At 48.1% G+C, this 21,909-nt stretch overlaps 1 protein-coding gene across 1 annotated transcript; it reads right to left on the bottom strand.

The window, feature by feature from the left end:
• Positions 1-934: 934 nt before the first annotated feature.
• DISP2 (dispatched RND transporter family member 2) lies at positions 935-20,650 on the bottom strand. The gene is made up of 8 exons (XM_054634295.2): positions 20,316-20,650; positions 12,756-13,202; positions 10,437-10,466; positions 8,449-8,572; positions 7,512-7,627; positions 7,126-7,244; positions 6,108-6,205; positions 935-5,300 (listed from the first exon to the last, which is right to left on the bottom strand). The coding sequence occupies exons 1-8, from the start codon at positions 20,393-20,395 to the stop codon at positions 1,884-1,886; spliced, it is 4,431 nt and encodes a 1,476-aa protein (XP_054490270.2). The 5' UTR covers positions 20,396-20,650; the 3' UTR covers positions 935-1,883.
• Positions 20,651-21,909: the final 1,259 nt, after the last annotated feature.

Raw genomic sequence — 21,909 nt, 5'->3', positions numbered from 1 at the left:
CGGGACGGTTGGGCGGGTCCGAGCATGCGCGAGCGGGGCCGGGGGGGGGGGCGGCGGCGCAGGCAGCGAGCGCACGGGGCGGGGAGGCGCGCGCGGGCGGGGATTGAGGGCGTGGGCGCTCGCGCCGCTTCTCGCTCGCGCCGTTTCCTGCTTCGCGCCGTTTCTGCCTCGCGCCCCCTCCCTCAGGGTAGGCGTTGGCCGCCATTAGGGGGGCAACAGCCGCGCGCGAGGCTCCTGCCCTCAGGGAAAGGCGGAGCGCAGTTCCTTCCTTCCTTATTTCTTTCCTTCTTTCCTTCCTCCACTGCTTCCCACTGCCTCTCACTGCCTCACCCTGTGGTTTGGGCACTCGAAGCCCGAAGATCAAGGGGTTTGTGGCCGTCTGTGCGGACGTGCAGGAGTCAAAAGCTGTGAGGGTGCCGGTCTGTTGGTGTGTGAGGTACTAAAATTGTCCTCTAATGCTGCAAGGTGAAATGAGGCTTCTGTATGAAATGTTTCCCGACTTAAAGACATTTTTTGCAGTGTTTGCTAACATAGTTTTCTTAATGGATGGGCAATCTCTCCCAACAGCAAAGGCGAGCAGCTCCTGGAGGAGGATGCTGCAGTTCCAGCCTGAGGGTGGCTTTGGCTGCCTAAATACCCATCTGAACATTCACTATGACAATCTCAAAATAAAACCCTAAAACTGAAACGTGAAAAATACAGAACCACGCATCTGACATGTTTGACATGTTTCAAACTCTGGTATTAGCTTTAAAAGTCCATGTCCCTAATGAATATCAGGGAGTTGCTGTCTGTCTCCCACAGCACAGGGATAACTCGTGAATGTCAGAAGAATAAGTATTTTAAAGATGTGTACTTCCCTTTGGAAAATATATTGGGCACTTAAAAGATGAATAAGCACAGTGCTCTTGGTGACAATGAAGCATCACACAGATTTTAGGAAAGGTTCTTATAAGCATTTATTGTATGTCAACTTGTAGAGAGAATGTTTTATTTTTCAACAAATAAGGGCAAATAAATGTTTGTTTTCCTGTTTGTTTCTGGTAGAGAGGGGAAGAACCCTAAAATTCAAGATTCACCAGATATGTGAATTTTAAAAAGTTGCATGTTTGAGGGGAATGCCTTGAGTGGAAACACTCTGTAAAGAGGACACAACAAGGCACCTGAGTCTGGGGGGGACAAGGACTTAATTTCCTCCCTCAAGGAGGAAATTCACACTGAAAATCTTTGGCAGTATTAGAATTCCTTCAGATAAAACAAGCAGAAGTTGTTACTGGAAATAGATTTGGGCTGGATTCTGCAGCCTCCTCCACAGTCAGGAAGAGGCTGTGTCAACTCAGAAGTCTTGACGGGACTTTTTGTAATATCTGAGCTATTTTGCTGGGGTCTGTAGATCTGGACTTTGCATAAAATAGAAAATTAAATACTTTATTTTTTATTATTCACAACACACTTCACTTGATACCTAGATTTTCAGTAGTTCAGTTTTGGGATTTTTTTTTTTTTTTTTTTTAACATGAGCTCTCTTTCTCTGTCATTAAATACCTGGGGAGGCTTCATTATTTATCTCAAGCAAACAAAACCTAATCACCTTGTAGGAAATGACAAACCAGGTGTACTCGGTAAGTCCTGTGAACAGCTGTGAACATGGCACCACACACTGGAAGTCAAAGGGCTTGTAGTCCATCATGATGGCTCTCACATCCTCACTGGCATCACATCTGCTGATTCCTGTGAAAACACACGTTTTACACAGCTGAAATACTAAGAAATAGTCTCAGTCTCAGCTCTAGGAGAGGTGGGAGGAAAAAATTGATATTTACAGCTCTAAGGACATTCAGGCTTCCCCTTTCCCTGGCAGCAGCTTTGCTTTCTGCGAGGTCTCAGCTGTTGTAACCAGAACTTTGTGCACTGGATCGTTTGATCCAGACATCAGGCATGTCTGGCTGGCTGTTGGGCAGCACGACCGGCCCTTCGTTCCCCAATCCAAACCGATTTTTCCACGAGGAGCTGTTCTGTGATGCAGCTGGAGAGACATCAAAGACAGTCTCCCTCAGGTCCAGCCGCAGGGTATCTCTCTTCCCGTTCAGGTAACCTCGCTCGGCGTTACCGTAGGAGTCAGACAGCTCTAAGGCATCGGGACAGGAACTGGCTGATTCAGCGAGCTTCAGGCCTTGCTCGAAATCGCTGATTGACGTCTCGCTGGAGATGTTGAGCATATCAAAAGAGCTGCCAAGAGAACAAAGGCATCTGTGAATTTTGTAGATGTCAGCAGCAGGGAGAGGGCTGTGGTCTGAGGTATAATCTGACTGCTGCTGGGCAGTGTCACTGGAGCACTGGGATTTATTGAGCTGCCCTTCTTCTTTCATGCCAGCTGGCTGGATGTGGTCCAGCCCAGACCCATCCCATGCTTTCAGACCATACTTTTGACAGCGGCAATCTCGGCAGAGTCTCTCCCTGTGAATTTCTGTTTCTGAGGTGCTGTGCTTGTAAGGTGAGGAAGTTTGCAAGGCGGGACACTGGCACAGGCTGACCTGCTGGCCCCCGAGCGTGTCCTGCAGACTCTGTCTCTCTCTTTCCAGGGAGGGGTGCGTTCCCACTCGAGGGCATCTGTTGTCTTCAACTTGTATGTCTTCAGAGAGCACAGAGGGCCGGTTGGACAGCTTGCTTGTGGAAGTGCTGTTGTCAAAACTGTCGCTGAGTTTCCTGGACAAGGGTTGGAGCTCATATTGCTCGTTTGCAGTGTTGGACTCCTGGACCTTCCGCAACCGGTTTTGCTTCTCGCTGCCCCCGCAGGCAAAGTTTCCGTTCGGCCCGGAGTCATCAGAGTAGTCTTTCATGGTGTGGGCACAAGGCCAGAGGATTTGCCCACAATTCTTCTCTGGGCCGAAGAAGCAGCAGAGCGACTGGAAGAAGAGGCTGGCAAACCCACAGCTGATACAATTGATCATCATGATGAATATGCCCAGCTTCCTGTATGCCAGGACTGTGGCAGGCAGCATAATGACCCCTGCAGAGAAGAGAGCAGAAGCTGCCATGGCTGTAGCACAACTCATCTGCTTCAGGGAAAAGGCCACTCGGCTCAGGCGGTCGGAATGGGGGCACAGGTGATAGGAGATGCAGTAGTTGACAGTGAAGTCAACAGAGAGACCTACTGCAGCTGAAATGAAGAGAGACTCCACTGCGTTGAGCTGCCACTCCAAGAGGACCAAGAGGCCAGTGGTTACCAGGACGGTGCCTGCAATGGCAGTAACGGAGAAAACACTAAGGAGAACATTCCAGGTCGTGAGCAGCAGCACCACGAAGGAAATGGCTATGGAGAGCCCCATGACCACCATGGTTTCTGTGCTGAGACTGTGCTGGAGGTTGTACAGCTCTAGTTTACTGGTAAACCATCCGTTCTGAAGCCCCACAGGGGCAGTTTTCATTTCCTCTGTTATCCAGAGGCTGATTTCCTCATAGAATTGTTTGGCTCTGCTGTAGTTGAAGGTATAATGATAGATAGTTTGAAACTGCAGCACTAAGGCAGCGACATTTCCCTCCCCATCAAACCTGAGGCCCATATCATATGTTTCTGCCCCTTCCCTGCCCTCTTCCAGGAGCATCATTTTGATGCAGTGCAGGAAGACTTCGCTTCTGTAAGGGAAGGAGAACTGGTTACAGCAAAGGTTGAAGCTGTGGTCTCGCTGGGAGCACTGGCGACTGTTCATCCACCTGAGGAACTCCTCCATGAAGCACACAGTAGATTTCTGTTCTGCATCAGGGTAATAGAATGTTTTGTTCTTCACTTTTTGGCAGAATTCAAGGAGCCACTTCTGGGCATCAGGGTTTTGGATGGTAAAGGTGGTGTCTGTCACTAGGGTACCATTGCTTTTTGGATTGAAATGGTCCCCATTATCCACAGGCAGAATGCCCCAGACTACGGTGACAGGCATACGCTGCCCTTCTCCGTGCTCCAGCCTCTCAAACATGAACTGGTGGCAGTACTCGGAATCGTACCTCTCAAAGGGATGGCTCAGCCTGAACACTTGGACGGACGATGTCTCCAGAGTCGGGAGTTTGAGTTTGGGGTTGGAACAGGAAATGTAGGCACCTCCTATGGCTAAGGCAGCAAACCAGCAGATCCAGATGTACCGAAACTTGATGACCCCGCAAGGCAGAAGCTTTTCAAAGAGCAGCTTGGAGGTTTCAGACAATGTGTTCTGGAGAGCCCGGAGGATGTAATGGACGGAGAGAGCCACTCTCTTGTGGCTGCTGTTGTTCCAGTAGGCTTCTGGCTTGTAAACGCAGGTCGTTGCGATGTAGCGCTCGTAGAGCACGGCCGAAGAGGGCAGCCAGGTCATCATGAAAACCAGGTTCACCAGCACCGAGGTACCCATGTAGACAGCAAAGCAGCGGATGGCTGTGATGTTGCTGATGTAGCTGGCGTAGAAGGCAGCACCAGTTGTGAAGCACGAGGCCAGCATGAGATAGGCAAAATGGTGCATGGTTTGACTCACCCACTGAGCAAGCCCGGCGGAAGGGTTCTGGCTCTTGCTGAGGTTCCACAGGTCAAAGAAGACAAAAGTGTGGTTGGCACAAATGCTGCTGAGAATGATGACTGCTGTCAGGTTTACAAAAGGGAAATAGGTGAATCTGAAGGCCACCTTGTACAAGAAGTAGGAGATCATCAAAGAACTGACAACAGCGAGCAAGACCATCAGGGTAATAAACACTGAGCGTAAATAAAAAGAAATGCTTAGAAAAATAGCTAATATTGCCAGGACTGGATACTTAGTATCGAGTAAAAGGTAGTGCTGGAATAGTTTCTGTTTAAGGCCCAGGTCCATTCCAGTGATAGATGTGTAGTTATCAAACAGATCCCAGGTTTCAAGGTTGTCTAAGTAGATCCCCATCATAGATGCACCTTTTCTTGTAGGCAGGAAAAGCAGGCTGTATTTCAGAGAGGGCACTTGGTACTCCATTGTCTGGGGACTGAGAAAGTCCCTGTCAACCAGGAAGTGAAGCAGCTGGTAGATGGCATTGAAGCGGGTACATTTTTCTGGGACTTGGGCACACTGAGAGTGTTTCTGTCTGGCAGCTTCAGGCCCTATGCAGGAGGGAGTGAGGACACCTCGGTGGTAGTCTGGAGCACAGGCACGCAGCAGGGCCAGGGTGTGGGAGATGTCCCCTTGGGTTATCTCCAGACATGAAGACCTGTTGTACAGGACAGCAATGTAGTTCCCCAGGGACCAGCTCGGGCAGCATTCATTGGCTTCAGTGCGCTGGCAGAGGTCTCTAAAATGCACGTGGGAGCGTATCTGAAAAACACGAGGGGGCATCAGGTCAGACCTTCTCTTGCAGCCTCAGTGTTCCTTACTCACTGCAGTAATTCTCCTGTCCCGTCCTCTCCTCTCCTCTCCTCTCCTCTCCTCTCCTCTCCTCTCCTCTCCTCTCCTCTCCTCTCCTCTCCTCTCCTCTCCTCTCCTCTCCTCTCCTCTCCTCTCCTCTCCTCTCCTCTCCTCTCCTCTCCTCTCCTCTCCTCTCCTCTCCTCTCCTCTCCTCTCCTCTCCTCTCCTCTCCTCTCCTCTCCTCTCCTCTCCTCTTTTCCCTCTTTCCCCTTTATGCAAGGTGTACCACCGATCCCTGGCCATCCTCCCAGGGACAAATCCCAAACGCCAAAGTTTTGGAAAGTTGGTAGCCTTTTGCAAAAATTAAACCCTGTCCATTATTTATATTTTATAACTGCAGATTTGAAATTTTGGCTCCTATAGCAAATACAGCTCATCCAATTAAACTTTCCACTTACAAAACTTGCAACCAGTCTCCAAGCTGGTAGCTCAATTTCTGTAATTATGTTCTGCTGCCCAAAATCCTCAGCAGCTTCAGATGGACACCTTTAGCTTCTGGACCAACTCCTGTTCAGTCTCCATTTATTCTTGTTGAATTTGCAACTGGCAGGTGGGATCATCCCCATATTGCCAAGTAGGTGAAATGTTTTGGAATCCTCCAGGTGAAACCTGTTGCATAGCCTGTTTTTTGTCTGGCATCCTCTCAGCAAGACATCAAAGATTGCAGCAGACAGAAAAGAGACAGCCTGTACATGTGTTCTTCCTGCCATCACTGACCTTGTCTTGTTCCATTTGACACATAGACTGAATTGCTTGCAAGTTCCATAAGCTCCCAGCAGTTGTGGACATAAATACCAGCTGGGAATAGCTCTTTTCTGAAATAAAGAAGATGAAAAAAAATCATAAAATGAGGTAATGAAGATGAATCAGCCAGGCTGTTTGAAGTAGACTCTGTCTTCACAGAAAAAATAAATATATATCTCTGTCTGTAGGACTGCTCTGGAGGGCTCCCTGGAGGGAAGCAGGTCACAAGACAGTAGTGAGCATGTGCCTTGTGTGACCTCACCCCTGCCCCTTGAAATAGGTCAGCAGCATCAGGGCCTTTTCAAAATCAAATGTCAGCTTGCCTTTAGTGACTGCTGGCATCTGGTTCTGCATCCATCCCTGGAACAAAGGAGGAGCTGAAGCTCAGCCAAAAACCCCCAAGGACCTGTGGGTTTGGTGTGTGACTTGTATCCAGGGGTAGATAGAAGGCAGGGAACAGAACAAAAATATCTTAATGCTGTTCTTCTTTCTACTTACTAGTGCACATTTTGGGACAAATCTGGGGGGTGTTGGAGTTTTCTGGTTTTGTCTCCAGATTTTACTGCCATGTACATTTTTCAAGAAGAAAAGAAGGAAGGAACAGAGAGGGAGAGGGAGCAGACAAGGGGAGGGAGCAGACAGCAAGCGGGGCATGTGCTGTTTTTTCAGGGTATTCACTTTTGATATGGGTAAATGGTGAAAACATTGGTCTTTTAATGTGTGCTTGCAAAGTATATTTCTAAAGGGAAAACAAGAATTATGGCAAAGAGTTAAGAAGGAGAAATAACTCTTCAGAATTTCTGAACCAGCCTTTTGTGACCGCTGACGTATGAAGTGCTGGGAGGGCACTGTCAGAGCTCTCAGAGGAGGAATTGCACACACTGCTTGCTTAGAGCAAATTCAGAGTATTCCCTGTGTCCTGAACTCTCACAGTTCTGTCAGTTGAGTTCTGGGTGTGCAGTATTTACTGCCTCATCAAGATTTCAGTCACCTGGGGGACCACAGAAGAATCCATCTGCTCCATAGAGGGTTTCCACCATTCTCCGTGTCCTCGCTGCTTGTTCTCCCTGAGCAGCCTTCTGTCCTCTGCCAATGCCAAGGTCATCATAGCTAGCAAGAGGGCAGATTATTGTTAATAACTGTGATTATTAACAAGAGAGTGTCTGGCTGGGAGTTACATTCACTGACAAGGCTCTGGTGCCAGACACAGCAATAGGGAGCCTAAATCCATTGCAGACACAAGGACTTCAAACCCTCCAATGCCTCAGTTGCTTTTAAGCATAGGATGTATGGAATTCACATAAATATTTTGGAATATTGAATATGTGACTTTACAACCAACATGTTCCTCAAATCCCCCAAACCAAGCTCAAATACCTTTTCTTCTTGGCATAGGGAGAAAGGGAAAGAGTCTTCTTGTAGCCTGTATGGCTCTCGATATTCCTCCACACAATGAGCTTCCTGCCAATGTCAGTGTCCCGTGGCTCAAAACCCTGCACCAAGGAAAAGGGCTTTGTCACAGCTCAGCTGTCCTTAGGCCTCCTCCAGCACATGGAAACTGTAGGAGACTATTACTGCATCTTGGAGAGACACACAAATTGAACTTTCCCTGGAAATACTGCATCCCAGAGATAAGAGAAAATATATGAACCTTTTCCCTTTCCCTTTCCCTTTCCCTTTCCCTTTCCCTTTCCCTTTCCCTTTCCCTTTCTCTTTCTCTTTCCCCTTCTCTTTCCCTTCCTGTCAACAATGCCTGCAATTATCTCTCCCTGATCTCCTAAGAATTTCTCCTCCTTTTTAAGCGTAGTGGTCCCTTACAGAAATGGCACCAATTCTCCTTTTTGTGGACAAACTCTAGTGTATTCTTATTTTCTCAAGATTCCTCCATGAGCCAGAGGCAGGGATGATTTTAGGGAATGTGGCATTCCTCATGGAAAACATTCCATAGTGCTCAGAACAGGGCATGCTCTCCAAAAGCCTCATGCACAGACTGTAGGAGCCAAAGCCAGCTCCTATATCCGGTCTCTGCCAAGCCTAGCTATTCACTGTGGGCAATCCCAGCCTTCCAGCCTTGGAAAGGGAGCAAAGGGAGCAATCCCAGTTTGTGTTGGCATTGTTTCCACACTGGAGTGAGGGCACTGGTGGGAGTGCACAGCGTGGCTCAGGGATGAGCACGGGCTGTGTTCTCCCTGTGTGTCAGGGGCAGCTGTGCAGGACTGGCACATTCTGCTCATCTTGAAGGGATGATTGATATCACTGGTTGGGCGTGGATTTTCCTTACATTCCTATAGATCCCTGAGCTGTAGGCACTTACCATTAGGGGCTCTGAAAAGTCAGGCAGGTTCCCAAGCAGCAGCCCAGCCGCAGTGCAGATCGCCGCCGCCACGGAGCACAGCACCAGCACGGCCAGCGGCCACTCCGCCATCAGCTGCGAGTAACTGCACACAGCAGGAGGAGAGAAAATGCAGCTGGTAAGATGCTTCTGCTCTGAGCACAAAACCTGCTCTTGAGCCAATGAGCTGTGAGTAACTGGAAGGAAAAAATCAGGCTCTCTGGTTTGCACAGTTATTTACTGTGAAGCTTGGAGGCTCTGGTGCAGCTATTAATGAACATATTACACCTCTAACTGGATATTTGCAGGCAGCTCTAATTAACTCGGGTAATTACATTTTGCCTCTCTGCGTTTTCCAGCTTTTTCAATCAGAAATAATAAAAACCAGACTCTTGAGTCCTCAAGCAAAATGAAGCTTTAAACATTTAAGTTCAAAGATTGCATTTAGAAAGAGCCTCTTAATTTCCCCCAGATTGTGCAATGTCAGCTGGTGGCTGCAACAGTTTAGGCTACAGATTTCCAAACTGGACCCTGAGAAATCTTTGGATAATTCTGAAGAGTCTTTGAAGGTAACTGATCCAAGCAAGCCCACTGTCATTGGTCTAAATTAGTGTATTTAGACACTGCTTTAAATTCATACATATTCACTAGAATGCATTCAATTTTAATGATGTATCACAAAATTTTGATGACATCAAAACCCTTCCAGGGAAGCAGCTTACTCTGGCCCAAGTATTGTTTGTCAGTTACTTTTGTTCTTAAGGAGCTTGTATAAATTTTTCTCTCCAAGGTCTGTTTTTCCTTTGGGACAAACTGTGTCACATATAGGATGATCTATGAAAGTTACTCTCCCACATTTTTTACCAGTGCAAGTTTTACTGTGTCAAGATTTTTGTCTTCCTCAGAAATATCAGTTGAGATGTAAGATAGCAGAATGGGTTCCTGCTCTGGTTTGGCAGGCTAGTTCTTTTGTGTTCTGATGTACTTCTGAAATATAAGAAATTCTTTGTTCAAAAATAGCTGACAAATATTTGTGAAGGCAAGTGGAATAGTTATGAACTTTATTTGAGATGGAATGTTTCTCCTTGCCTGCTCTTTTCCTCCTTTTGCCTGGGACTCCACCACAGCTATTTCATAATTAGAAGTCATCACAAGCACTTCAAGCAGCTTTTCACATGACTTGATTTTTTTGTTATTTTGCCTTTTTTTGTTTCAATTTACAATTGCCTTATCAAGTTTGTTTTCATAGATGAAGTCTTTACTATAAAAATGACCAAAACTGCTCTTCACTCATTAGAGTACCTAATTTCTGGAGGCTATTTTGGATATTTCCTTGTCCAATTACCAGAAAAAAGCACAAAAAAAAAAAATCAGCTGCAGTCACTGATGACAGGAGGTGCTTATCCAAACCATCCAGAAGCAATAGTTTACAAAAATCAGATTTTAAACAGAAGTAGAAGGCAATCAAATTATTTTAATTTTGATAAATGTATTTAAAATTTTCTGTCTTTTGAAAAGATGAGTTTATTTCATGGATGGGCTCTTTTCCTTATTGCTCCTCTGATAAGACAAGCTGGATTAATCTTACACACACACACACACACACACACACACACATATATATATACACACACTATACACACACACACACACACACATATAGAGAATTTTTATATATATATATATATATATATATATATATATATAGCTACTGTATGGGTTAGAGCCAGGCACCTGCCCAAGAACAGCTACTGAGACAGCGTTACTATTCATTAATGCAGGTTAAATTGATCTCACAAGCAAATGGAGATTTTTCCAAGCAGTGGAAAGCCCCAGGAGCGCTGACCTCGCCTCTGGAGCCGGGCCTGCTGGGATGTCACCAGCAGTAGCACTCTGCTTCTCCTAATAGCAGGACAGGAGAGCACTGATCAGAGGGTACAAGGACAAGAAGCTTTTGCTGTTAAACATACCTTTTTGGCATCCTGAAAGCTTTGTCATGTCTGCAGACAGAAAGGAAAAAAGATGTGTTCATTTATTATTTTCCTGAGAAGCCCAGTGCTGGGCTGATCCCTGAGCAGATTAACCCTTACAGCACTGTAAGCACCAAGGTGAGCCAGTGCTGACACAGTTCTGTCACTGTGTGAATTAGTTTAATGAATAATAGAGCCATTTCCTCTCCCATTTTAACCAAACAGGATGGGAAGCCATGTAGTCACTCCTTTAGTCCCTCTCAGAAAACCTTCCAGAGAGTACTGGACATTAGCAATGCAGGTCTATAGAAATTCATTAAAATCTGTCTGGTTTAAGTGCTTTTCCTGCACTTCCTAAAGTGTTTTTTGACAAAAGCAAACCTCTTTTTCAAGTCTCATGAGCTGGGCTAGCAACAACTATAGTTAGTTTTTATTTTCTCTTTAGCTCAGCTCACCAAAATGGTGACTCATTTGTTTCCTGGGTCCCTCCAAGGACTGTCTTTTCAGGCTATACGAGCAGAAAGCCAGTGGAGCTGCTAAAAATATTTGATTTGGATTTTCTTCACAGAGGAGCATTTGTTACTCCTACTTGAAGGGCTCTAAGAGGGGGAATAAAGAAGCCTTCCCCAGGGGATCCAAAGTTTGTTAATGAATCTCTGAGGACAAGCCTTCCACCAGCATTCTGGCAGAAAAGCTGCATCTTGTTGGGTCAGGTATCTCCAGGACCTTTTGTTCTGCTCTCTCTGCACTGAAATGTCCCCTTGAAACATGCCCCAGTCTGGCACGGCCTTGGCTTGGTCACAGCTTCCAGAGAACTGCTCCCACCTCCTTCCACAGCTGTGCCAGGCTCTGCTCAGCCAGTGCTCCCTCCTCCTCTCACCCTCCTACACTCCTGCTTAGCCTGGGAGAAGGTCCTGCTGCACTCCAATATCTGTGTTGGGCAGATGGTCCCCCCCTCCTTGCAGCAGCCAACCTCGAGGCAGCTCATCCTTCCTAGCCTTGTTATGAGTGGGAGAAATGGAGAAGCAGTGGAGGAGAGCTCCCCATGGCAGAGTCACTCCAGGTGGCTCATGTAATAAATGATTCTGTGTTTTGCTCGTCACGCTAATGCTCTGTAGATTCGGGACAGAGAGGAGCAGAGCAAAAGCCTCCCCAGATTATCAAAGCGAGGTCTCTCTCCAGCAGTACACTGCCCATCCTGTGCTAATTCCCTCACAATAGCTCTTCAAGCAGATTTGCTTGGATTAAAAACCTCATTCTGGCATTATTATGTTATCACTTTTCTGACTGCTGGTGCTGCACACTCTGCCAGGGATTTACAGTCCAGTTGTGCTTCCTGCTTAAATAACCTGTTACAGAGGATGTGGTTGGCAATTTTGTTGATAGCACATGAGTGAAAAAGGATCCAGGAAAAGGATCCAGGAAAACGATTCATAAAAAGGACTCAGGCTCCTTTGACTGCAGTTCCTCTACACAAACACAAGCAAATTAAATCCTGTGTAAATGGCTGGAAAATGAGACTCTAAAGGGCCTTTGTGCCTAACACTGCAATGCTGTACACAGGCAAGAAAGGAATCCTGTGCCATCTTTTATCAGGATTCAGTGGCTATGGCTACAGCAGTGAAGGGATCATGATCTCTTGTGCCAGGAGTGGACCCTAAAAGGCACACTCAGGAGGAAGGATGGTGCTGGCTGGAAGGAGCAGAGGTTGTAGCTCAGGCTCTTGTTACCCAGGCACTGCACACAAATGGATCCTGTCATGGACAACAAAGAATTCATACACGTTGCTGCCCAACCTGGAAAGCCAAATAATGTTCCCCCCTTTTGTATCTCTCACTGCTCAGCTGTAGCCAGCGCTTATTACCCTCTGCTGCCACTCCCTCCCAGCACTGGCAGCAGCTTTCTGTGGGGGCAGGAAAAGAACAAACTCTATTCCCACCACTGAGAACTCTGCCAAGATAAAGGACTGGCAGCTGGGTGGCTTGGAGTGCAAAGGGAGAAAATACAGAGGTAAAGGAAGATGGGCCTATTCACAGCTGCATGACCTAGGAGTGACTGAGTGACCTTGGCTTTAGCCAGCCACTCCCTTGAGAAGGAAATCCCACCTCTCCCTGGCATGGGAATGGCTGCTCTCTGTACACCCACACAGAGGTAGAGAGCCAACTGGATCCTTCCGTGTGTTTTGGAGCAGCTACTGCGCCAAGCTGAAGAGCAAACCCACGTTTCATCCATCACAGCTCAGACCCTGCTCATCCCTCCCACTTGCCCCCACCGAGTCTGGAAGATGCTCTCTTGAGCCGCCCTCCCTGTGCCTCTTACCTGACTGTGACAACGTGATGTTGCACCGGCCGCCGCTGCCCGGGGGACCACTGCTTCCAGGGCGTTTCCGAGGCCTCGGGGTGGGAGGCTGGCACAAGATCACCACTGGAGAGGTGGGAACACAGCACGGGCCTCTTGCCATGCCCAGGGAGCGAGGGCAGGCTGTAGCTGCCTCGGGACTCCTCCTGGCTGCAGGGGTGGTACGGGTGGTGCTGCTGTGAGTCCTGGCAGCTGGCTGGCACCTGGCCATTGGACTGGGTGGAGACTGGCCCAAGCGTGTGGCTGGAGGAGGGCAGGTTGTCTTCTCCCAGCCCAGGGGATGCAGGAATGGGGCAGTGATGGACTGGGCAGATTTTTTCCCAGGAAGTGCCACTGTAGCTGAGCTCAACATTCCCAATCTCTGGCATGGCAAGGCAGGTCTGGCAAGGTCCTGCATTTTGTTTTTCCCTATGAGAGAAATGAAGGGAAAGGTAAAATGGGAGAGGTTGAAAGGCTGCGCTGGGGAGTTGCATCCCAAAAACTGGAGATGCTTACAGACCTCCCACATAACACAAATGTCAAACCTCACCCACTGTATCCTCTACCAGGAGTCTGCCTAAGGGCTGAACTGGATTATGCTTTTTATAAAGACATCCATGACTCATTCAGGGATCCCAAGCGATGGAGAATTCTGTAATCCATCCTTTGCGTGTGTTGCTTCAAAAGTTTGAAAAATTGGGTAATATCCCACCCCAAAATTCTCTGGGATATTTCACTGTGCCAGGAGCATCCTAACTGAGGACCCAGAGAAATTACAGAAGTCTGGACAAACAGAAATTAAAGGAATCTGCATATGAAGAAGCCACTCAATTATCTGCACTCCTTGGGAGGATTAATTAGTGTGATTGCTCTGCAGGAGGACTGGCACTGCTCCATGTTGGGTCAGCAGGAGAGTGAGTCATCCCTGGCACTGACACAGCTGAGCAGTGAACCTGAGGGCTGTAACATCTAACAGGGCCTTCAGCCTCCAGCCTGGCACATTCCTTAATGGCTCCCATGTCTGCATGCTCCACTGGGCTCTTCAGGAACTTTTTAGACACACATCTCCCAAGGATGACAGCAACAAATTTTATTGGTCTTACCTTGTAGGAAGGGAATGGACTGGGATCTCTATAGATCCTTTGAAACTTGACTATCCTTTGGCTGCTGAATTTACTTAGACAAAACATTTGCAGACTCTAGTTCCCAAGTAATGAGGTTTCTGCAGGATACACTTTCTTCCCTCCAAGGAATGTAAAACATTATTTCATTCCTATAGCTCTTGATTTATGGAGCCTGAGAGGTTTTGCTAGCTTTGAGAAAGTTTGAATAATACTTTGAGGGATTGCTTAGTATGTGTGACACCAAAAACCCCTTCACACACCATAGACTGAGGTCCTTACGACCCCAAAAACGCTTTAGGAATTACTGTCCCAAGAGATGCAAACACCAGCAGTTTCTGGTCCTTGTTCAGAGCACGTGCCATGGTCTCTTACAGCTGAATGATGTGTCTTGCTGCAGTGCCTGGCGTCCAGGATTGAAAAGGACAAACAGTTCAGGCCAGCCAGAATCACAAAATGTCTCAAGTCATCAAAGAATTATGAGTGTTGGAACAAGACTGCAGTGAGATGAACTTTAGCCTAAGGCACCTGGTGTGATGTGGGAAAAAATGAAGGTAAAAAGTTGGGGAAAGGATATCTTTTATATTTTTCTTACAGCCTTGGAAAAGGGCAGAATTTTAGTGATTACATGTCTCTAGAATTGCACCCAAAGTTAACTGGCATGAGATTTTTAAAGACAAAAGAATCTGGAAAATACTATTAGCTCAGTATTGCTTGAAAATTGCTATTTTTTCCAGAAAGCAGGACATATTGGCCTTGGCAGTCTGTGCTGTGTACTTTCCAACATCAGCTGAGTTTATCAACATTGATAAACTATATTTCATGATTGTACCAAATGGGCTTATTTCATTAAAATCATTACAGCAGGCTCATGTTTGTGGTAGCAGCTACACCACTGCCAATGTGGACACTCATGGCACAGGCATCACACGTAGCTTCACTTGCACATTGTACAAGTCCAGGGAGCAGTAACAGAGAAATCTTGCCTGATTAACCACCATCCAATGCTACATGTAGTTTCTAAGCCTAATGAAAGCTGCAGCAGTTACAGACACAGATAGCACATTCCTGGGTCCTGACTTCAGAAGCCATAATTGATGTGGTGTCTGTGCTGAAGCAGGTGTCAGAAAACCAGCAGACAGGTGTGTGCACACACCTTATCTCACCTCAGTGAGATAAGGTTGGATAAGGTTGTCCCCACCAGTTTCAGTGCTCATTTGCCTCTAAGCTGCAATCAAGGTACTGAGCTGGTTCAAAACAGCAAGAGGGAGAGCAGCTGGCAAAGCAGAAGCTCCTGAACTGTGACAATGATATCCCAGTCACCCACAGAACTTGTCAAATGACATCAACAATAGGCTTGAAGTCCTTGCTGTCCTGTCCCAAGTGGATTAGTGACAGGATTACCTGGCCTTTCAAGCGTGTGATTTGTGTTAGAGCTCTGTGTAAAGGTAGTTGACAACAGGAGATTCCACACTTGTCATATATGAGATTACAAATGCAGAGCCAGCAAAGCTGCTCAGGAGATGCAATCTGAAATCTTGTTTGGGGTTCTTACAGCCCCATCAGAGCCTGGGGAGGGATTCAGGTGCAGCACGGGGCAGGAGCGCTGCAGACAGAGCAGGGAAAGATCAGAGTCTGTGACAGTCAACACATAAAATTACACCTTCAATTAGTCATTGCACTTCTCTACTAATTATAGTGGCAGCCTGAGGGGACGATGCTAAACCACCATGTCCCCTACAGTGCTGGTGAGCTGCAGGGGCAGAGGTTGTTTGGGACAGCTGACCCGGAGGGTCCCTTAAGCCACGCTCTCAAGCTTTAAGTGTAAATCATCCCACTCCTCCCATGTGTCCAGTGACTTTGCGGTTTGTAGTTTTGTACTGCAGAGAATTTTCATCAGAGCTGAGGTCATGGTAGTGTTATGCTTTGACAAGGTCTAGACCTTTTCTGACTGCCTTTTTGTTGCCTCTAAGTTCTTTTTCCTTGACCTTGATCCTGTTGTTTTCCCTAGCTGCACGCTTTATATAGGTGATGTTCTACAGTGCATAATAATTCATAAAGACACTGCTGCACTGACATCTTGTGTTTTGGTGTTCCTACACCTGTACTATATTTCAGATTTTTTTTTTCAAAGGAAAAGCAAAATTCTTATCCCTTTAAACTACTGTATCTGCACAGTAATCTGGGACCAGAGGCTTTTCATGACTTAATTAGCCTGTCTGCCTCATCTGAGGGTGAGTACGTGACACTGGACAGAACAAAAGGGCTTTTACAAAATACACTTTGAATGTGGTCAGGGAGAGGCAGGAGACCATGCAATGACAAATTCTTCCTCCACAAACCCCTTGGCTACAAAACCTCCTGGTGGGGAAAGCAGATGCCAAACTCTTGGATATTGCAGATTGCCTCCGGGTTTTCTGCACATACGTTGGTAACGTTGAGTCTAATATTTCACACAAAATCACACTCTCCTTGTTTACCATCTTTGCTGTGAAATGCTGTCAAGTTCTGCTCTTCTCCCACATGTCGTTTCCTAACTCAATCCCTGACCTGCTCAGTGACTTCAGATTCTGGAATAACTTTGGCAAGTTTGGATCATTCACTCGTGACTTCTCTCCATTATCTCTTTCTCAGACTAAACAATTACAGCTCTGTCAATCACCCTCTGGATATGAGTTCCCTTATGCTCACCCTTCTCCAACTCCATGACGATGTGACCTTGGCTATCCACAATCTCCAGGGAAACCTGGAGCTTGCAAATAATGATGGGTTTGGATAATCACTGCAGGCAGCTCGGCAGAGTTCGAGTCTCCACTTGCTGCTCTCCCAATTAGCTGCAGTGCTGGTGAGCTTAACCTTTGGTCTGCTGAGGTCTGCACCAGACACGTAGGCTGCTCCTTCTTTGCCTGAAACCATGTCACTATTACTTTTTTGGGCCCTCAGGACCCTGAACTATGTTAGAACAATGTTTCTGGGGATTTTTGATGTCTGTTTGCTGTCAGGCATGAGGAGAAAAGGGCAGAGCACCACACTGGACTCTGCTTGCCACACTGACACTGACAAAGACTTCTATTTTTAAGATTCATTCCCACTCTGGGCTGTGTCAGATATTTGATGTCTTTGGGATTAAACAGCCAGAAATGGTGTCTTGGCTGCAGAAAAGCCTACAGAAGCAGCTGACAGCCTCCATTTTCTTTTCCAGGCTCAGATGGATGCAACCAGAGAGATGCTGGGAAAGGAGAAAAGAAGGGGTATAAGGGAAAGGATGGACTAGGGTTAACTGCTCCTGTTACCCACACTAGTGAGCTGTCTTGCTCTCATTGTTTGCTTCCCTGCCTCTTGCCCTGAGATGTCTAGACAGAATAATAATCCAATTTGTGGACCTGCCCAAGCCACTCTGAGTGCAGCAGTGCTTCTCTGAGATGAGTACCAGAGCATAAACACCCCACATTATGTGGGGGACCCAGCAAAAGAACTGGAACTTCTTCCCACAAGGAAACAGGAAAGAGAAGGTCAGGATTTCTAAGGAGACAGTTTCTGCCATTCCAGGTCTGCAGGGATGTGGAGCAGTGGGGGGATACAGGGTTTGTGGCAGGAGCCAAGGGCTGTATGCTGTCAGTCCACCCCCCTGGCAGGGATTATGTCCCTCTTCCAGAGACCAGCATCCTTCTGCCCACAGAGAATGGCTGCAGGACCTGGATTTAGGCTTTAGCTGCTCACTCGGCCCTAGCAGGGTGCTTTACTGGAAACATGCCATGTTGGCTTCTTGCTCCCAGCACATTCCCCTCAGGATGGTTTCGTTCTGCAGCACACAGAGCCGAGCTGGGCTGGAGGAAGCTTTGCAGGCAGGGAAATAGTAGCATATGATCACCTTCCTTTTCCTAAGCAACTCCAGTTTTTGGGTCTCCCTGGTCTTGCTGTCCCCTCTAAGCCAGAGCAGCAGGAGAGGTTCTGAGAGGGTAATGGACCAAAAATATTCGGCCTTTTGCAGGAATGGCCCCTTTCTCTGCCTAATTCCACCCTCGTCACCAAACCCATTTCTATAAGCGCTGCTTTTTTTTAATAGATCATTTCCCCCTTTGCATACTAAAGAGAGGATCAAGAAAGAAGCACTTTGCATATGAAAGATGGGAAACACCTACCGAGTGAATGGAGCTGTCTGATGCCTGACTTAAACTACAACTTCTCCTGTTGCCAGAGGAATCTCAAGGGGGAATAAAAACAAGTAGAAAAATGGCAGAAGTCTGTGCCTTGCCTACAACCAGAGCCCTTTTTCATCAAGAACCTTTGCTCAATTAGACATTAAGTGCCACAAAATTTCATTCAGCAAAAAAAAAAAAAAAAAAAAAGCTAGTTTGTTTCTCTTTCCCCTTTTTTTCCTTCCTCTAGCGGAGTTTTGTTTGCATATCAGCTGTGCAAGTGTTCCCCAATGAAAAAGAAATATGAATTCTTTCTGGATTAAATCCATGTGCTATAGGTCAGCTTCCATCTAGACTAATAGCTTTTTCCTGGAGAGCTGTAAATGACTTTTTAAGAATGTGCTTTTATAATGGAATTTAAATTTCTCTTTGAACATACCACCAGCAAAACTGCAGTGGAGCTCTTGAGAAAAAGAGCTTTTTTCCTTGTATTTTCTAAGGAGATAAGAATGCCCTTTCTCTGGGATTAGGGAAGGGTTCATTGCCTTTCACTGTCACCTCGTTATCTAGCTCCCTGTCTCCCTGACAGGGAGAGACAGGCACTCCTGAGCAATCCATCTCCTCCTCTGGCTGCAGCAAATCCTTGTGCACTGAACAATTCCTGCAGAGTTCTTTTGTTTTGCTTTTTCAGTCTAGCAGCAGGATCGTGCGTACCCTTGAGAAGACCTACAGTTTTTTTGTTAGTGAGACTCCTGAGTATGTTAAATCATCATGAAAAATTAATGAGACTGCAAAACTCTGCTTCCCACGTAGTCTGCCAGGAAAAGTTTAGTTTTATAAACCTTTCAATTGACTCGTGCAAACAGCCTTACCTTTACGCCAGGCAGCTGCTGCTGCTGCTGTGGGTACAGGTGTTTGTGCTGGGATAGAGCCAGAGACAGAGGGCTCAAGGTTCCCACCCAGCCTTCAGTGCCAGAACAGCTCTGTCTGCACTGGGAAAATCATATTTGCTAAGCCTTGTTTTGAAGGAAAAAAAAGGAGTGAAATGGAAAGGGAAAGGAAAAGAAAATCCCCACCTTAGTGTCCCAGGCTGAAAGAGGCCAGGAGGAAAGTGGTGTTTTCTGACATCTGTGGTTTTTTGCTGATGCAGTGAGCATTGATGATGAAGAGCCACCTTGGCTAGGGCAGAAGATGGAGACCACAGAGCTAAGACTGAGTGAGCAGCATGGGTGAAATTTGAAATGCATCTGTGTCAGGTGGCTTAACTCTCTCTATCTTACCTCTTGCAGGCTGTACTGTTCATTTCAAGACCTGTCTGAATGGCCAAGGAGTACTCAGACAAGCAAAGGAAATGGCTCCAGTGACAGCTTTGCCCCCACTGAATGAGCAAGGTCTAAACCAGTGCTGGACTGTGTGAGAGTTGCAGGAGACTGAGACCCCCTGGCACGGCAGCCTCTGGCCGGGGACACCAGAGCTGTCTGATGAGCAGTGAGTGCCCTGCCAGTGCTCCTGGGCGGGTGGGGCTCCCTCAGCGTGAATATCCTGCACCAGGCAGAAATTGAACCCTTGGGCATTCAGAAAGGATTTGTGTGCTGCTGACTTCAGGGTGTGCTCTGTCAAGCAGAACCTGAAGAGCTTAGGTCTTCAGATTGCCCTGGTCTAACAAATGCCAATGTACTTGTGAATATGGGATGGCTCCTTGCCCATGATTATGGGCTTGTTGATGTTTCCAGAAAATGTTGATGATTGTGGCTGCTAATCTGGCTTATGACACCAGGTAAGGGAGCATATGGCACAGGGGGATGAGGGATGTGGGGGTTTATGGAGGAGATCTTTGGACTGAAACCCATGTTTGCCCACAGCTGATTGCAATAAGGCTCTGTCTGAAACATGCTGAGCTTCCCAACAATAGCTCTCCCGTTGCTGCAGAAGGGAGAGCACACCATGTTGCAGGATCGAAACCTGCCCGCGGGGCCAAACCAGGAAGCCCCCCTGGCATGAATAGCTATGCGTGGTCGTCCTGGCCCCAGGGCAGGAGCAACCAGGACCCGGGCTGGGCAGCACACGTCGCCAGAGCCCGAATCGCGGGTGGGCAGCTGGACAGGCTACGAGGGACTCTGTCCGCATCTCCGGTGGGACACACCTCGGCAAGACTGGGGGGCCCTGGTCCCAGAAAAACCCGGTGGCACCGACCACTTCCACACACAGAACCGGTGGTGGCGGCAGTTCCCACCCGCCGAGGCACCGGCTCTGCGCCCCTCTCCCGATCCCGCAGCTCCTACCTGGGCGAGGCGGGGTCGCGACCGCGGCGCGTCCCCTCGGGCCGCGGCTCCCGGGGCGGCGGGGCGGGCGCGGCCTCCATGGCCGGCGGCGGGCGCTGTCCGTGCCCGCGGTGCTGAACACTCCGGAGCGGTGGTGGCGGTAGCGCCCCGGCGCGTCCCGGCTCTGCCCGGCTCGGCTCGACTCGGTGCGGCGCGGCTCTGCCCGATTCGGCGCCGCTCTACCTGCCCCGCCTCGGCTCGGCGCGGCGCGGCTCGGCTCGGCTCGGCTCGGTCCGGCTTTGCCTGGCTGGGCTCTGCCCGGCTCGGCGCGGCGCTTGCGCGGCCGCGGAGGCGGAGGCGGGCCCGGCGCGGGGGCGCAGCCGCCGGCACCAGGAGAGCTGCGGGGGGAACTGTAACCCCCGGGCCAGCCTGGCTGTCGGGGATGGGGCTGAGCTTAAGGGCGCGGAACAGGAGCTCGGGGCACCAGGCATCCTTTGGACAAAAATATTCCCTCATCCCTGCAGTTAGTTGTGCTCCTGCTTGGCACGGGCTGGGAATGCTCCCAGAAGTGCTCCTGGCTCTGTGTGGCAGGTGCAGGGCAGCGTTTTGAATTGTTGGCTTTTAGAAGCATTAAATAGGATTAAATAGGTAAATGATCTTTTGACATAGATGGTAGGTTTGAAACAACTGAGTTGAAAGCATGGAGAATACAAGGAGGTCAGGCATGTCCACCTCCTTGCAGGATCCTTCAGTCCTTGTCTATCCATACTATGACATTGCTCTGAGCTGGGTGGTAGCCACACGTGTCTCCTTGTGCATGGGGACAACTTCCCACAGAGCTGGTGGAAAGTGGCTGCTCCTTCTGTAGCTGCTCTCATGCCAATAACCATGCCAATGACTCGTGTAGGAAGGGTTTGGGGCTTTCTCGTGGCTGTGTGTATGGCCATGGGAGTGACAGCGATCTTCTCTGCCTTGTCATCATCCTTTGTGTGGCTGTAGGGACGGCTGTGACCTTCTCCTTCCTCATAGCCATGGCTGTGGACCTCACAGTGGCAGTGACCTTCTTTCTTATGAGAGTAGCATCCTTTTTGCTTCACACATACAGAACAGCTGAAGCAAAAAGGGAAAGTATTAGAGTGGAGAGTATCCTATAACTTCCACTAATCCTCTAGCTGCTTAGAGTAAGCCCTTCCTGCCTTAATGACTTAAATGCCCGAGGCAGTTTAAAGAACAAAAAGCTTTTCCTAATGCCAGGGTGGGTGACTCTCCCACGGAAGGCTGACACTTCTCTGAACCCAGCAGGAGGGAGTTTTGAGGACAACCTTCGGGCAGTGCTGCTGGCCCAGCATGGTGCTCTTCTGGGCAGGGCCACAGGGGAAAAGCCTGCTGTTCTGAGCCTTAGCCACAGAAATGTCACTTGCCTGGTAGGACCAGATCCACTGCGAGGAGCAGCTCCAGAGCAGCTTGTATTGGTGTGGCCCAGCAGGAAAGACTGAAACCTGGTATCTGCTGAAAAGGTTAGCTAGCATTAAAGTGGTGACAAGGACATAGGTGATATTTCCTTTTCATTTTTCCCGATGCTAAATAAAAATTCTTGCAACAGTAATGATATTAA

Source organism: Agelaius phoeniceus, chromosome 6, assembly GCF_051311805.1.
Source record: "Agelaius phoeniceus isolate bAgePho1 chromosome 6, bAgePho1.hap1, whole genome shotgun sequence".
In the NCBI taxonomy this organism is placed as follows: Eukaryota; Metazoa; Chordata; class Aves; order Passeriformes; family Icteridae; genus Agelaius; species Agelaius phoeniceus.
Note: the sequence above shows the minus strand (reverse complement) of the source record. Positions and strands in the feature narration are given on the sequence as shown.

What these genes read in the sequence shown, in the direction of transcription:
- DISP2 (XM_054634295.2), bottom strand. Translation starts at nt 20,395, where the DNA reads ATGGAGGCCGCGCCCGCCCCGCCGCCCCGGGAGCCGCGGCCCGAGGGG. An exon ending in CGCGACCCCGCCTCGCCCAG is followed by an intron (nt 13,203 to 20,315) that starts GTAGGAGCTGCG and finishes TTTCTCTCATAG; the next exon opens with GGAAAAACAAAATGCAGGAC. An exon ending in ATTCTTCTGTGGTCCCCCAG is followed by an intron (nt 6,206 to 7,125) that starts GTGACTGAAATC and finishes TCTTTATTTCAG; the next exon opens with AAAAGAGCTATTCCCAGCTG.